General features: G+C 52.3%; 1 protein-coding gene across 2 annotated transcripts in view; it reads left to right on the forward strand.

Moving 5' to 3' along the window:
* Nucleotides 1–15,810, forward strand: part of CORO2B (coronin 2B) — a 118,450-nt gene that overhangs the window by 96,616 nt on the left and 6,024 nt on the right. For both annotated transcript variants that reach the window (XM_081131723.1, XM_081131722.1), the window contains exons 4-10: nucleotides 10,010–10,159; nucleotides 10,749–10,913; nucleotides 12,474–12,590; nucleotides 12,710–12,814; nucleotides 13,362–13,458; nucleotides 15,140–15,252; nucleotides 15,603–15,693. In XM_081131723.1, coding sequence (XP_080987849.1) covers nucleotides 10,010–10,159; nucleotides 10,749–10,913; nucleotides 12,474–12,590; nucleotides 12,710–12,814; nucleotides 13,362–13,458; nucleotides 15,140–15,252; nucleotides 15,603–15,693 — 838 coding nt within the window. The remainder of the gene's footprint in view (nucleotides 1–10,009; nucleotides 10,160–10,748; nucleotides 10,914–12,473; nucleotides 12,591–12,709; nucleotides 12,815–13,361; nucleotides 13,459–15,139; nucleotides 15,253–15,602; nucleotides 15,694–15,810) is intronic.

The raw sequence follows: 15,810 nt of genomic DNA on the forward strand, positions 1-15,810 counted from the left end.
AGCTTGCTGTGGGGAGGGACAGGCCTTTCAGGGTCACTGGCTGTCCTGGCTCCACCTCGGGTGAGCTTCTGCCTGAGTCAGGGTGAGGTGGTAGGGGTCTTTGGCACTGATGGCCCTGCCCAGTTCCAGCTCAGCGCCTTATTTCACCTGAGAGTCAGGCACCACATGCTGCAGGACCCCAGCTAATAAAGCAGACATCCATGTCATGTGTTCAAGAAAAGCCCAAAGCCCCAGCCTTAGCCACACAAGCCAAGCGCCCACTTCAGTTTCACGCACCCTGACTAAAGGACCACAGTGTGACCACCATGCTCGGGATGCTGGCTACAAAGCAAGCTTGACGGTGGAATCTGATTGAGTCTCAGCTTTACCCTTTCCAGCTGGATGACCAAGGGCATGTTACTTACCTTCTCTGAGCCTCAGTGTTGCCCATCCTTTTAACAGTAATAATGAGGATACATACCTTTAGCAGTGCTATGAGGATGAAAGGAGGTCTGTGCTTAGCACTGTGCCTGCTAGTCTCAGTCCTACGCTGGAAACTCCACCAGCAGAGGAGCAGCATCACCCCCATTCACTGAAATACAGTGCAGACCGAACTCACCGCAGCCAGGGTCAAACAAGGCTGTGCGCCCAGGGAGGAGAGAGGGATTAATTCTGACCAAGGTGCAGGCAGGGCAGAGGGGGTTAGAGAGAGCTAGACCCTGGAGAAGGAGGACTCTGATGGCAGAGAGGGTTTAAGGAGGCTCAGGGAGAGAGCAAAGGCACACAGGCCTGGAGGGAGCCTAAGCCACTCTGACAGCGTACCACAGACCAGGTAGCTTATAAACAACGGGAATTTATCGCTCACAGTTCTGGAGGCTGAAAAGTCAGAGATTCGTGTGCCAGCTTGGTCAGGTGTCTCTGTGTTCTCACACTGTGGAAGAGATGGGGAGCTCTCTAGAGTCTCTTTCATGAGGCACTAATCCAATTCACGAGGGCTTCACCCTCATGACCTAATCACCTCCCAAAGGCCTCACCAACTAATAACATCACCTTTGGGGGTTAGGATTTCAACATATGAATTTGGGGGCAACACGAACATTCAGACCACAGCAGAGTTCATATGATGTGTTTAGAAAATGGGAGTATCTGGTGTGGCTGGAGCGCTGGGGAACTGGCCAGGGAGGGGAGTGGGCAGGAGAGGGATGCAAAGGGAGGTTGGGAGCAGAGAGAGAAGGCTTGGGATGCCAGCGTGAGCAGCTGCACTTTGAAGTGAGGCCTGTGCTTCTCAAGCCATCTGAACATAAGCTGGGACACCAGCCGTGCAGTGTGTGGGAGACGCCACATGCTCTAGGGGGTACCAGGAGAAGGGAATTAGTGAGGCTGAAGGGTCAGGACAGGCTTTGTGGAGAAAGGGGGCCCAAGTCAGCTGGACAAGTGCTGGAATCTGGCTCCATAGAGAGGAGAGCACCCGGGGAAGGGGTGTGAAGAGAAGGGACACCAGGTTTGGGGACACAGGGAGGGAGGGACTGGCCCAGGCTGCTGATCCAGAGAGAAGGAGATTAAGTCTCCAGACCGAGAGGAACTAAGCTGTTGCTCTGGTTGCCAGTCCAGCTGCCACAGAAGCAGCAGCTCAGAGCCCTACTTTGTCCCACAGGTCTCTGCCCTTCCCCAGCCTCAACGCCAAGGATCTTGGCCTAGAGCCAACAGGCCCTGAGGCTGGGGCCCAGCCCCTCCTGGAGAAGGACACAGGGAGGCCCCAGGTCACACAGGGAGTCTGTGTCTCAGGCAGGGCCTGAACCCAGGTCTCCTGACTCCCAGCCAGCATTCTGAGCACCTCACCAATAGTCGTAGCTTCATAGGTGAGGAAACTGAGGCTCAGCATCATGAAGGGCTCAAATCCCTGAAGTGCTCAATATTTACCCCTGGGCCTCTCTCTGTGCAGAGCCCATGGGGGCACCTTGGCCAGGTCCTGGGAGGGTGGGGTGCAGAGGCTGTGGAGCTGCAGCTCCAGGCGGATGAGGAGGCCTGTTGGTCCCCCAGGGCTGTTCTCACTGACCTTCCTGCCTCCATCAAGCACCTCACGGGCAGGCCTCTGAGACACCCCCCTCCTGGACCCACTCCTGCCCAAATGGTCAACTTACTGCACATCACAAACGACATCCAGAACCAGGGCTGAGAGGCTAGTCAGCAAACTTGCATGCCAGGCCCTGTGCTGCACGCCGGGGCTGGGTAGGGAACCAGCCTGAAGGGGCACAGAGAGCTGCTCACAGCGGGTCTTGCCCACGTCTTCTGCCTCTGCGCCCACTCTCACCCCCCCACCGCCCTGTACTTGTCTCAGAACATTCAGAGGACACTGGAAGGATCTAGCAAGCTTCCATCCACTCCCAGCTCCTTTTCCATATCCCCCACCCCTTGAAAAATCTCCAGTGAAATCCATCCGCCATGTCCCTCAGAACCAGCCTCCTGTCCCCCAGAGTGTGAGGAGGTCCCTAGGAGTGTAGCCCACCCCTCCTGGGATCAGTGGAGCACACCCAAAGCCCATTCCCAAGGGCCCCTGTCCTGAGGGAGGGGTGGGGCCGTAGTTCTCCTGGCATCTGGCAGAATCCAGTTCTTTCTGCTGCTGGGTGATGTCACCTATTGTTGAAAGCTCTGCTTTTTATAGCTTCTGCCGCAGCTAGGGAGGGCGGCTGGCAGGCGGCAGGCGGCAGGCGGCAGGGAAGGGCGCTATGGGTTTCCAAGCCTCCTGCTCTCAGCACTTCCCAGCGCCACAGAGGGAGAGGATTCTGACATCTCAAGGAGAGGAGAGAGCGGTCTCAGGAGAGGGAAGGAGGAGGGAGAGGGAGGCAGGCCCCCTCCCCAGCGGGCCAAGCTCAGCATCTTCCCTTTGCCTTCTATCCTTTGCTCCGTCACCCAGTGGCTCCCCTCACCCACCCCACCCCAACCTCCCCAGAGATGGTACCCCTGCCTGAGAAGCTAGGGTGGGAGGGGGGGGATGTCAGCTCTGCTAGAAGCAGCCTGAAGCCACCCACCACCCTGCCCTCCTACACACTTGAGAATCAATAGGTCTTGGAGCTGGGAGGGAGTAACACACTCTTCTTAGAGCTGGAAGGACAGTAGTCCCAAGAGGTCTCACCAATGCACTGAGCAGCTACAGTGCGTTGTGGCTCATGTTGAGCAGCCAGGCTCAGGAGGCCATAGGCCTAGGTTCAAATCCTGGCTCTGCCACTTTCTAGGTGTGTGACCTTGGACCTGTTCCTTTACCTTTCTGGGTATCAGTTGCCTTGCTGTAAATTGCTGTAAACTTGGGACCATATTGGGATCATCATGAGAACGAGATGAATGTAAAAGTGTTTCATGGCTACTAAGAACTCCGTAAACATAAACTGCTGCTTTCTTAGCCTTAGCCTTAAGTGGGGACCAAAGAGTTTAAATAATGGGCCCCAGTGAGGGGTGGCCAGAGGCTGGGAGTCAGACACCCAGTAAATGCTCTTTCTACTACATCTCGTTCTGCTCGTTGAGCCCCCAAATAGGCCTTGCATCACTGGTTTCCAAAAAGGACTAAGCTGAGTGCTGAGCCTCAAAATCCAGGAAAGAAATCCACCCCTCTCCCCCACCAAGCCTCTCTTCCAAACCAGGACGAGAGGGGTGATTTCCCATCTGTCCAGCTCACCACCAGCCAGAGTAAGGGCCAACCCGCTCGCCCCGAATCAGGCGTGACTCATTGCTGAACCTGCTGATGGCCTCTGGGTTTTCTCAGGTTCTTCTAGTGATTCATTCATCCAATAGGTCTGCCTTGGTGCCTGTTATATGTCAGGCACTGTTCCTTACCCTGGAGACAGGGCAAGGATGAAAAGACCCTACCCCTATATGAGGAGTTGACCATCCAGTGGGAAGCCTCACTGGTTGTCTGTGCCCCAAGGAGGGTGATTTCTAGATACTTGGGGCCAGGGAGCTGCATCTTTTCTCCTAGAATAGATCAGCAAGACAGACACAGATTGTCACATTCCAGCCAGGAGAGAAGGAAGGGATTGGGCAAGGGCAGGGATGCAGAAGAGAGGAACAGGGTAGTTTGCCTGACTCCAATCCTGAGTTTGAATCCCAGCTTCTCCCTTCCTAGCTGTGCAACCCCGGGTAGGTTTCCTAACCTCTCTATGCCTTATTTCCTTATCTGTGTAAGAATAATTGTTAATAATAATAATAAATAATAATAATAGGTAGCATGGATCCTTCCATGTGTCCAGCTCTACATTTACCATTTCAATGAATCCTCTAGCAGCCGCATCATGGTCTCTCAGTGGGAGATGCCCAAACATGCTTCCCTCTGGGCCTCTCTCACCTCCCTGGGTTTGAAGTGATTTGTCTCTCACAGTGGGAAGCAGTTAAGTGATCAGAAGATATCAACATTAACGTGGACTTTGAGATTCTACCTCTTGTTTAGGTGACTGACGATAAACTCATTTTCTAGTAGTAAACAGAACAATTGGCAAGAAATGGGGAGGCGGGAGTTCGGGGGGCCTCCTGGCTCTGCATAAGACCCTCATCATTTCTCTCTTCTTGGTGCAGAAGACATGAGAGTGGCTGTGATCTCGGCTGCAGGCATTGTATCTGTGGAGTGGTTGGCTAGACACCCTGGGGTCAGTGACTGTAATGTAGTATAGCTAAATTGGATGCTTCCAGAGGGCAGAAACCATATCATATGCTTTCCTGTTTCTCTCCACACTGTTCCAAATAGAGTTTTTTAAAAGTAAATACTAAGTAGTTGGAATCTATATCTATACCTTCTCCCAGCTACATAGGACCACTGTGAACTTCAGCTCCTTCTCTGAGCCCCTGTACCACAGATATAGACAGACAATAGCTACTGTCTCTTTGCAGTAGCTGTGTAAAGAGCAGATCCCCTAAACAGAACATCTTTCCTTTAGGAACAGTGTTGTCAAAGGCACCGAGTAGGCTCTCACTAGACCCTGGCCCTAAGTCACCTGCAGCCATGACCCTCAATTTGTCAAAAGCAGACACCTTCATAATCACAAAATAATTTTAAAGAGAAAATGTATGCTGCATTCTGTAAAATGGAGACAAACTTTATACCATATACTTTGACTACACAGGGGAGACAAAGTATACATGAAAAATATAAATCACATCTAAAATTTGACCTATACAAAAATAAATACATAAATGTATACCTATATAAAACTTGTATATGATCCTTAATTAATATTAAGCAAGCATTCTTACATACTAAGTGCTTAGTAATCTGCTTGGTAGGGCATATATTTTATCTTTAGTCTTCATAGCAATTATAATCAGAGGTATAATTATTCTCACAGATGGGAAGACTGAGGCTGAGAGAGGCTAAGTAACGTGGCTGCAGTCTCACAGCCAATACGTTTGGAGCCCAGATTTCAAAGGAGCGCATCAGACCACAGAGCTCTCTCTTTGTTGGCCAGCTGCTCCCTCTCCCACGCACACAGTCACTGGTTTTGTAGCTTTATTAATAGTCCTTATCAGCTGTCTTGCCTTAGCCTTGTCTGCAGGTGTCTGCTGTCTCCCCCACAAGACTTTGAGCTACTTGAGACCAAGGACCATAATACCCTGGTGTCTAAAGGGTGTGGCACAGGGAGGGGCTGAATATATTTTGCTGGATGACTGTATCTGAGATAAATAGGGCTCTGACCCAGGGACTTATGAAGGGGACAGTCCCAGGCACAGCTGGCTTGCTGGAGAGAATGCTTTTGCCACTTTCCCCCTCCCCTTCCTTCCAGAAATCTGGTTTGGCAGACCCTACTGGGTTTCCTGTTGAATTGAAGTAACCTCCTAGAGCAACTTCTGGGAAGATCCACAGCATTTTACCCTCCCCCATTCACTCTTTTCCTCCATCAAATCCCTTGAATACTAAGGGATTGGAATTCCTTTTCCAGCTACTAGGCCCACTGTGACCCTCAATTCCTTCTCTTAGCTTCTATAGCATGTGGCACCAACTGTTAGCTGTAGCTGTGGATCAGAGTTAGTCTCTCCCCCACAGGGATACATTCAATGGTGTCAACAGCAGAAAAGTTTGAAAGATTAACTTATACTCTCTCAGTGTGCACATGAGAAAACTGGGGCGCAGGGAGGGAAGTGGCTGATAACAAATGGGGATAAAGCAAGGGGCCTCTTTCCCTTTCTGTGGGACATTTTCCAACAGGGTCCCTGAGCCCTGCCTGGTATGCTACTCCAGCAGTTATTGGTGAAAACCGCCCTTGGCTTCTCCCTTGCAGCCCTTCACCCCTCAGGACTTGGATCCAGTCCAGGGGCTGAGCCTGGGCACAGACAGGGCCTGCCCTCCCCATCCCCTTGGCTTAGTCCCTAGGTTTCTGGGCAGAGCTGTCACACCAACAAAGCCTCAGACCCACAAGGATCTGAGCCCAGTTCACTTTAACCCACACACCTCTAAAAGGTGCACATGTCTCAGTTCGTCTAGAGAAGGAGCGTGAGCCTTAGGGAGGGTAACTGCCTTGTTCAAGGTCATCCAACTAGTTAGTGAGATTAGAGCCTCAGTGGACCCTCACTTCACAGCTTCCCCCGTGTCTCTGTCTTAACCTGTTATGTGACACAACCCAGGGACGCTTTGATTACCTGGCTGCTCAGGAGTTAGGCTGTTCTGGGAAGAGGTTTTTTCCTGAGACGCCACCGAAGCAGTGCTCCTTTGGGCCTTGGTGCCCGGGTGTGACTCACGCGGCCTCCAGCCTCCTCTGCCCCCTGCCAGCCTGCTGCACACCAGCTGGGCCCACTTGCCTGCAGTCTTCCCACCCACTGTGTCCGAACCTATGCACACTGGCGGTTTTTCTGTGTCCCCAGCCTTCCCTACACCCCCAACCTGTCTTTTCAAACCTGGGTCGACATCCCCTTTTTTAACCCTGCTTCTCCCCTACCCTCCCACTCATCACCCCAAGACTGGATTCGAGGTCCCCCAGCTCTGTGTCAGCCCCTTTGTAGGCCGCTCCAGGGCAGGCACGGGCAAGCTCGGCAGCCATCCCACTGGCCCACAAGGGCCTCTCCTAGCGGGTGTGTGGAAGTAATGAGGCTCGTCTCTGTTTCAAAGATCTTCCTCCAAGGCCGGAGACCACTTTCCTGCCTCAGTCAACACGTGCTGAGTGACTTGGTGTTCATGTGTATACCTGCTTGTCCACTGTCCTCAAGAGACAGAATGAGGGTCCTGACTGGATGACTCAGTTGGTTGGAGCGTCATCTCATACACCAAAAGGTTGCAGGTTTGATCCCTGGTCAAGGAGCATATGGGAGGCAACCGATTGATGTTTCTCTCTCACATTAATGTTTCTCTGTGTGTGTGTCTCTCTCTCCCTTCCTCTCTCTAAAAATCAATAAAAGCATATCCTCAGGTGAGGATTTTAAAAAAGAGAGACAATATGAGGTATCCATAGACAGAATCCTTTGCCCCAAACGCTTCCACACTGACCCATCGTTCTGCCCCTTAAAGTCTCATCCTCTTGAGTCTGAAAGCTTCTCAAGCTTCCCAAGTGCACACAGGGATGGCCAATAACAGGGGGGGAAAGACGCCAGTATCTCTAAGAATCAAAGAAATGCAAGTCCAAACAACTTTTGATCCAAGGGCAAAACTCCAGTTCTGAAGATAGAGTTTAGAGAACTCGGGAAAGAAGCAGACTCTGCTGGTGAAACTGGAACAGCTTTGGGAACAGTTTTACAGAAACTATAATGAAACACTTCTAGGCATGTGTCCTGCAGGAGTACTCACACCCATGCACAAACCTGTGTTACAGGGCCGTTCATCAGAGAATGGATTGTGATAGTGAAAAAAGCGGGCAGAAGCCAGGTGTTCATTATTAGAGGTTGATGAAATCCATCATGGCACAGTCACCCAGCAGATGTCCCTCTGGCAACTTAAAATGATAAGGTGGATCCTATGTAGCGGTGCGGAAAGATGCCCGCTATCTGCTGTTACATGAGAAAAGCAAGTTGTAGAAGTACATGTATAATAGTATCCCTTTGGGTGAAAAAGAAAAGCGTGTGTGTGTGTGTGTGTGTGTGTGTGTGTGTAACCCAAACATTAATTTCCTCTCTTCAAGGGTCACTTTCCTCTAGTACATTTGGGGACACAAGGAGTATGTCTTATTGGTAACCACTGAGTTGTCCACCTGGGTCCCCACTCCATTTCCAAATCAGACCTCATCCCAGGGGCCCTCACACAGGGCCTTTGGAGAAAGGACCATGGCGCCTGCTGGGCCCCCTTTATGTTGCCTCCCTCCCCCAGTGCAGGGCTGTTTGGGAGCGCTGGACTTTGCTGGAGAGCTGAAGTAACCAAGGGAGATGACAGCGAGGATGGGAAAACATTCAACTGTCCCCTGATTATAAACTTTTTCTCTAGTGTGTTTTTGAAACTGAGAATGGTACACCTAAGGGTGACCCCAATCCTTGATTCGACCTGCCTTTCTCTCCCCAAAGGCCCCGTGTCTGGGTCTTCAGGGGAACACACGTGTGGAAAATACTCACTTCTATAGTCTGAGGGGAAAACACCAAGAAGAGAAGCTTGCCAAGGGAATTCCCTTCAGGGTGCCCCAGTTCCCAGCCTTACTCCCCTGTTCTTGAAATTGCCTGAGACTGGCTTTATTTAACATGCTTCAGAATCGTGATCGAATAGCTAATATTCCATACTGATGACATTAAATTGTTCTCCTCGTGTTGGTCATTTAGGGTGTTTCTAAATGTTCTGTATAAATGATGTTACAATGAGCATATTCATGCATAGAGATTTTTGCTTATAGTGGATTTTAAGGGTGAAATTACTAAGTCAAATAATACAATATAAATGTCTTCACAGTTTCCACTAAAGATGGCCAAATTGCTTCCAAAAGATGACTGATGTATAACACTACCAACACCAATTAAGCTTACAACATAACCCGCCAACACCAGTTCTTTAGGTTGGCTACTTTAGAAAATTATAAATGGAATCTCAGAGCTGTTTTTCTTGTTTTTCTCCCTACTAGCAAGGGTGGAGTTCAGATTTTCAAAAGGTTTGTTTTAAAGGTGTCCTCAGTTGTAGTCACATGTGTTCTTTCCTCTTCACCAGTCAGAGCATAATAAATAGCATTAATGATGATAACAACAACAATTAGAACAAGATTTATAATCCCTTAGTTCTTTAGAGAACTTTACAGTTTACCAACTTCTACAAGCAGTATCTCATTTTATTCTGCCGGTAGGCAAGGCCAGGCAAAGATTTCCCCCATCTCTACATGAAATGGTTGAAACTTTGCAGAGCCTGTCTGGCTTTAAAAACAAGCGCACCAGGGCTGGTGTGAATAATGGGAGGGGAGAGGGGTATTCAAAGATTGCAGAGAAACTCTCAGTTTCCCTCCCTCTGGGGCCACCTGGTCTCTTTTCTCTGCTTCTCTGTGAGCCCCTCCTCCTCTCTGCAGATTATCATTTTCTGCTTCTCTGTCAGCATCCATAAGCCTGGAAATAGCAGCTGCCTGCAGGCTCTGCCCATCCTTTCAGCTCAGGCTCCAACATCTAATCAGAATCTTTGCCCCTTGGTTTTTTATATCTTGGGAGAGACTCTGGACTTCCTAGCCTCTCAGAAAGGTTTCCCTCTGCTCAGGTGTCCATCCTATTTGGGGGACAGAATGGGGGACAAGGCCATATGGTACAAACAGAGGACCTGGGGCTAAAGGCAAACCCTTAGAAGGATGTGGGAAGGGAAGCAGAGATAGGCTCTTTAATTCAACTCTGGCTCAGAGCTGCTCAACATCCATAACATGCCAGTGATCGTAGTTGCCGAGGTCTGCAGAGACTTCTCAGAGAAGACCCTCCCAAAGGGAGAGAGGAGGAGATGGCCTCTTCCCTCTCTAATCACACCCTCAAACCTCCCCCCAGGCCTCAGTCAGCTCTGCCCACCACCCTGGCCATGAGGTGCCTCACCACGCCGCTCTCAGAAGCCTGGTGTGGGAGGAGAGGCGTGGGCCTCCTGGCCTGGCCCACCCAGCCTAGGCCTCTGTTCCCTCTGCAGGTGCGGATCTGGGAGATCCCCGAGGGCGGCCTGAAGCGGAGCATGACAGAGGCTCTCCTGGAGCTGCATGGGCACAGCCGGCGTGTGGGGCTGGTCGAGTGGCACCCCACCACCAACAACATCCTGTTCAGTGCCGGCTATGACTACAAGGTGGGCAGCCTGGTGGCAGTGGAGATGGGGAGGGGGAGAGAAGGGCATCTTTGGGTGCCTGTAGGAAGCGCTGTGACTTTCCTGAGCGTGGTATTGTCTCATCCATTCATTTATTCATTCACTACACACAACTGAGCATCTTCTGTGCACCCCACCATTCCTGGGGTGCACAGAGGCTGGAGGCATCTGTACTGCCTTCTCTGGTGCTGATGGACTGGAGGTGAATGCCACCCTGTGTCCACACGCTCCTGGTAGGGAAAGAAGAGCAACCAGGGCCTCCGGAGGGAAGAGAATGGAGCCTCAGCCCCCACCCCCAGGCCTGCCCTCAGGAGAGGTGTGCCAGCCACTGGAGCCTGGCGAGGAGCATTCATCCTTCTTGCCTGTTGTGGAAACTGAGTCCAGGCTGGATTTGTGAGATAGGGATACACCCGCCTTTGATATAGAGCTCAGGGGCACCGTCCTGCATCCCAGCACACCCCCACCCCACACAGGGCATCTCTCCCAGGACCATTGGGTACGGACTGGGGACAGGTGCCCAGTGACAGCAGCAGCAGGTCTGACCCCAACTCCTGCACGTCTGTTCTCCCAGGTCCTCATCTGGAACCTGGACGTGGGTGAGCCCGTGAAGATGATCGACTGCCACTCAGACGTGATCCTCTGCATGTCCTTCAACACGGACGGCAGCCTGCTCACCACCACCTGCAAAGACAAGAAACTGCGCGTGATCGAGCCCCGCTCCGGCCGCGTTCTGCAGGTGAAGCCCCACTTTTTTGAGTGGAAGGGAAAGTATTGGGGCCTGGGGCTCAGTTTTCAGCCAGGCCTGGGAAAGGCCGAGCGAGCTCCCCTCTCTCATGTACCTGGCCTGCACCTCTGTTGGCCATCCCGTCTGTCCTGGGCACCTAAAGCATGCCAGTCACTAAGTGGCATGGAAAATTTGGATTAAATTTGAGACTTGCCTACTGCACGAGAAAGGATTGATGGTAACCTGGTTGTGTTTATCTAAGAAGAGTCCAATAGTGTGAGGCCAGAAAGTCACCTGCTACTGTTTCTACAGATAATTATTCTAGTCATTAGCATCACTAGTATTAACCAGCATTTACTCAGAGCTCAATGCATGGCATGTAGGGGGCCATGGGCTCCACATCGTTCCCTCTTTTAGTCCATGACAGTCCTCAGAGGTGGGTACTATTCCTCTTTCCATTTCACACGTGGGAACACTGAGCCTTGGAGAGGGTCAGAGACTTGAATGTCACAGTCATGGAGCTAGAATCCAAACCCAGCCAGATGGAGCAGAGCAGAAAATGTGCCAGAGGGCAGAGAACCCAGCCTCCACCTCACAGCCCTGGACACAAGCCCAGAGAGGGTGAGGGGCTCCTCTCGGGTCCCTCTTTGGCGGAACTTGGAACTAAAATCCAGAGCAAGTGATGCCAGCCTGGGTTCTACTTATGCTGACTCATCCTGTCAGAGGACTGTCGTGTGTTAGGAGGAAAAGGAAGTGTCATGATCCGGGAGGCAGGAGAGGAGGCAGGATGGCTTAGTAGGAACCCCTGGTGAAGTGAGTCATCAAACAGCAAACCAGCATGAGTCCCCTGTCCTCCTGAGCCTCGGGTTCCTCGTCCTCAGAGATTCTTGCCAGTAGGTATTGCTGTGCAGGTTAAAAGAGAAGCCTGCTGAGAGCACCTGGCACATTGCAGGCCCTATTCTGGGCTTGGTCACTATTAGCTCCCCCATCCCCTGTCCCCCACCCACTCTGGGACATGGCAGAGAGGCCTGGCTTCCCAGTCTCAGGACTCCACTATTCCTCAGCACCTGCATTTGTTTCCTGGGGCTGCTATAACAAATTACCACGCATGAGTAGCTTACACAACAGAAATGGATTCTCTCCCAGTCCTGGGGGCCAGAATTCTGACATTGAGGTGTCAGCAGGGCCACACTCCCTCCAGAGCCTTGAGGGGAGAATCCTTTCTTGCCTCCTCCAGCTTCTGGTGACTGCTGGCTTCCTTGGCTTGTGGTCACATCATTCCAAGCTCTGCCTCCACATCACCTTCTCTTCTCTGTGTCTGTGGAATCTCCCTCCGCCTGTTATAAGGCTCTTGTGATAGCATTTAGGGCCCATTTGGATAATGTAGGGGATCCCCCTATCTCAAGGACCTTAACTTAAAATTACATGTGCAAAGTCCCTTTTTCCAAATAAGGAAACATTCACAGGTTCCAGGGATTAAGACATGGATATATCTCCTGGGGGCCACCAAGAGCCTACAACAGGATCCCAGTATCTGGGACCCTGGCTGATGGTCTCTCTCTGTTCCCCCAGGAAGCCAACTGCAAAAACCACAGAGTGAACCGGGTGGTGTTCCTGGGGAACATGAAGCGGCTGCTCACGACAGGGGTCTCCAGGTGGAACACAAGACAGATTGCCCTCTGGGACCAGGTCAGCTGCAGGGAGGCCGGGTGTGACCTAAAAGGGTTGTAGCTCTGGGGCTTTGCAGGAGTTTGAGAAGTGAGATACCGCCCTTCCTGGACACAGGCTGATACTGCCCCCTCCCGCAGGAGGACCTATCCATGCCTCTGATTGAGGAGGAAATTGACGGGCTCTCCGGCCTCCTGTTCCCCTTCTATGACGCCGACACCCACATGCTCTACCTGGCTGGAAAGGTAGTAGAGGGTGGGGGAGGGACCGGGGCAGCCTGTGGGAGACCCCTGACCCCATTCGGCCCTTGCTCCTTACCCACATCCCTAAGAAGAGCCAGCCTCACCTCTCTGGCCTTCCCCTAACCCAACCTGGGTCTCACTCTCTTCCACTGAAACCTACCCTCAAGTCTGACACTTATTCTTACTGAAGTGTCAATGACTGAGAATTCCTTCAGAGGTGGGTTGGAGAGAGTTTTATGTTGGTATAAGGATCAGAGATTGAAGTGTAGAGGACTGTGACTAATGATGGACTTTGAGGCCCCTGCCAGGAGATCTCTGACAAATGTGGCCTTGTTTGTCAGAAAAGCTATCTACACACACACACACACACCACCAGCAGCACCACACCCAGCAAGACCCTTGTGGCAGGCCCACCAGGGGCCTGGAGACCAGGTCTCTCTGGTTTTCGACCACCTTTGAGGCACAACAGAGGCTCTCTTCAGCAGACCCCCGGACCAGGGCTTACTCCCCGCCTCCCGCCTTCCTCACCTCCCCCTCTCCTTGTCCGCAGGGAGATGGAAACATCCGGTACTATGAGATCAGCACGGAGAAGCCCTACCTGAGTTACCTCATGGAGTTCCGCTCCCCGGCCCCGCAGAAAGGCCTTGGTAAGGGATCAAGAAGCTGCCTTGGCTGTTAGGCTGTAGAACAGGAGACTGGACATTTGGCTCATTGGTTACCCCCACCTCCAATAAAATATCAGACACAGAAGGCCACAGATCATGGGAAGTCAGAACAGAACCTACAGGTGCTGCCCTGTGAAGGTCAGCCTGCTGGTCTTCCGCTGCCTGACCGTGGTGTTTGCCATCCTCCGCCATCTCCGCTCATCAGCAGCCCCCAGGGGGGTGCACAGTGTCCTCATTTCCAGATGGGGAGACTGAAGCCCAACATGGCTCTGACAGTGGAGGGTTTTCTTTTCCTTGGGCGGGTGAGTGGGAGATGGGACAGTGGGGTGTGATCTGAAGGTCTGGTTGAAGATTGCTCTGGCTTCTGTGGGGTGAGTGGATTCAGGAGCATGGATTTTTGAAAGGGCAGGAGGGAGGCAAAGAGACCAGTTAGGAGACCACTGTGGACGTCTGGGCAAGAAAGGATGGTAACTGGGGGGACAGCATGCCAGTGGGGAGAAGAGAATGAATCCAGGAGGTGTGTAGAAAGCAGAGTCAGCAGGCCCTGGGGCGGAGCGGAGGCAGCGGGAGGAGCCACGGTAACCATTCCTCATCCTCACCTGTGGCCTCTGCGGAGCATTTACATGAGCCGGGCATTTGGGAGGTTCAGAGTGGCTTAGTAGCTCACCCCAGGCAGGCCATGTAGCTCTTAAGTGGCAGAGCCAGTCTGCTGGCTCCAAGTCACACTTGGGTACCGTTACATCGCTTCCCTCCACTCCTGGAATCCCCTTTCTGGAAGAGCAGCCTTCCATCCCAGGTGAGGAGAGGTAGAACCTTAACTCATGCTCGCGTCATGGAGGAAGAAACTAATGTTATCTGAGCCCGTCACCGTGCCGAGCAGTTAATGAGCATCTTCACACTCAGCTCCCTGACTGCTAACCAGCCAAGGAGCCTGAAGCTCAGAGAGGTCCTGATTTGTCCTAGCCATAAAGAGGGACAGAGGCAGGATTTGAACCCGGGTCTCTCCGACCCCAAGCTTGTGTTCCTAACACCACACTGCACTGCTCCCTCAGGAGATGATCAGTGGGTGTGGCTGTTAGGGACAGTGTGGCTAATGCACACACACAGACAGTACATGCACACACGTACACACGCACATGCTCTCTGTCCTCGAAGACTACGACAGAATAGCATACAGGCTGCGTTTAAACCTCAAGGGTGCATGGGAAAAGGTTTTCCTCCTTTCTCTCTGAGGACGGGGGGCACAGACACTTCAGGAAGCCAGCTCATTTCAGAAGGTGACGGGCTCTGTGGCCTACATTGTGACAATACTCTGTGACCTTGGGCAGGCCCCTTCCCTTCTGCCCCTCAAGAGTCTCATCTATAAAAAAATAGATTAGATCCCAATATTTCTGCAGCCCCTTCCAGTTCTAAAAGGCCCCAATTCTAAAGCATGCACTTTGGTGGGGCAGGTCTGGCCCACAGGGCTTATGTGAGAAGTCACCACCCAGAGACAGAGCTGACTCAAGAAACCCTCAGCCCACCCACTGCCCTCAGCATGGGTCATTGCTCCACATCTAGTGCCCACCACTGGGGCCTTTCCCCTGGCTAGGGACATCAGGGAGGAGGGACACCAAGGGGGGAGTCCCCTGGACCCTAGGGAGCCACGTGTGCCTGTCCGCAGGGGTCATGCCCAAGCACGGGCTGGATGTGTCGGCTTGCGAGGTGTTCCGCTTCTACAAGCTGGTGACTCTCAAGGGCCTGATCGAGCCCATCTCCATGATCGTGCCCCGGAGGGTGAGTGGGGCTGGGCGGGACTCCCGAGGGCCCCCTGTATAGAATCCTAGCTTGCTCTCCGCTGACTATAAGCCTGGAGGAGCCTGGAAAAAGGAGCCCTTTTCCTATGGACTGGAGTCTTCAGTCCCAGTTTGGGGTGGGGAATGGAGGACATTCCAAGGTGGGACAGTTTTGTTTGCTAACAAACTCAGAGTGGGAATTCCAAGCCGGAGACACTGTGAGTGCAAAGGCTTGGAGGCAGGAAAACAGGTAGCATGGTTGGAGGTCAGCAAGGAGAAAAGTCTGACTGGAGAGCAGGGGTTTTCTCAGCAGCCCCCCATCTGTTCCCTCTTCTGCTCCCCCCTCTACAGTCAGATTCCTACCAGGAAGACATTTACCCCATGACGCCAGGCACAGAGCCAGCCCTGACTCCCGATGAATGGCTAGGAGGCATCAACCGAGGTAAGTACTGCAAGGGGTAGGCTTCAAAAAAGAGGCGAAGAGGCCCGGGCGGTGTGGTTCAGTAGTTGAGCATCAACCCATGAACCAGGAGGTCATGGTTCAATTCCTAATCAGGGC

This window comes from Miniopterus schreibersii, assembly GCF_964146895.1.
Source record: "Miniopterus schreibersii genome assembly, chromosome: 1".
NCBI classification, from domain to species: Eukaryota; Metazoa; Chordata; class Mammalia; order Chiroptera; family Miniopteridae; genus Miniopterus; species Miniopterus schreibersii.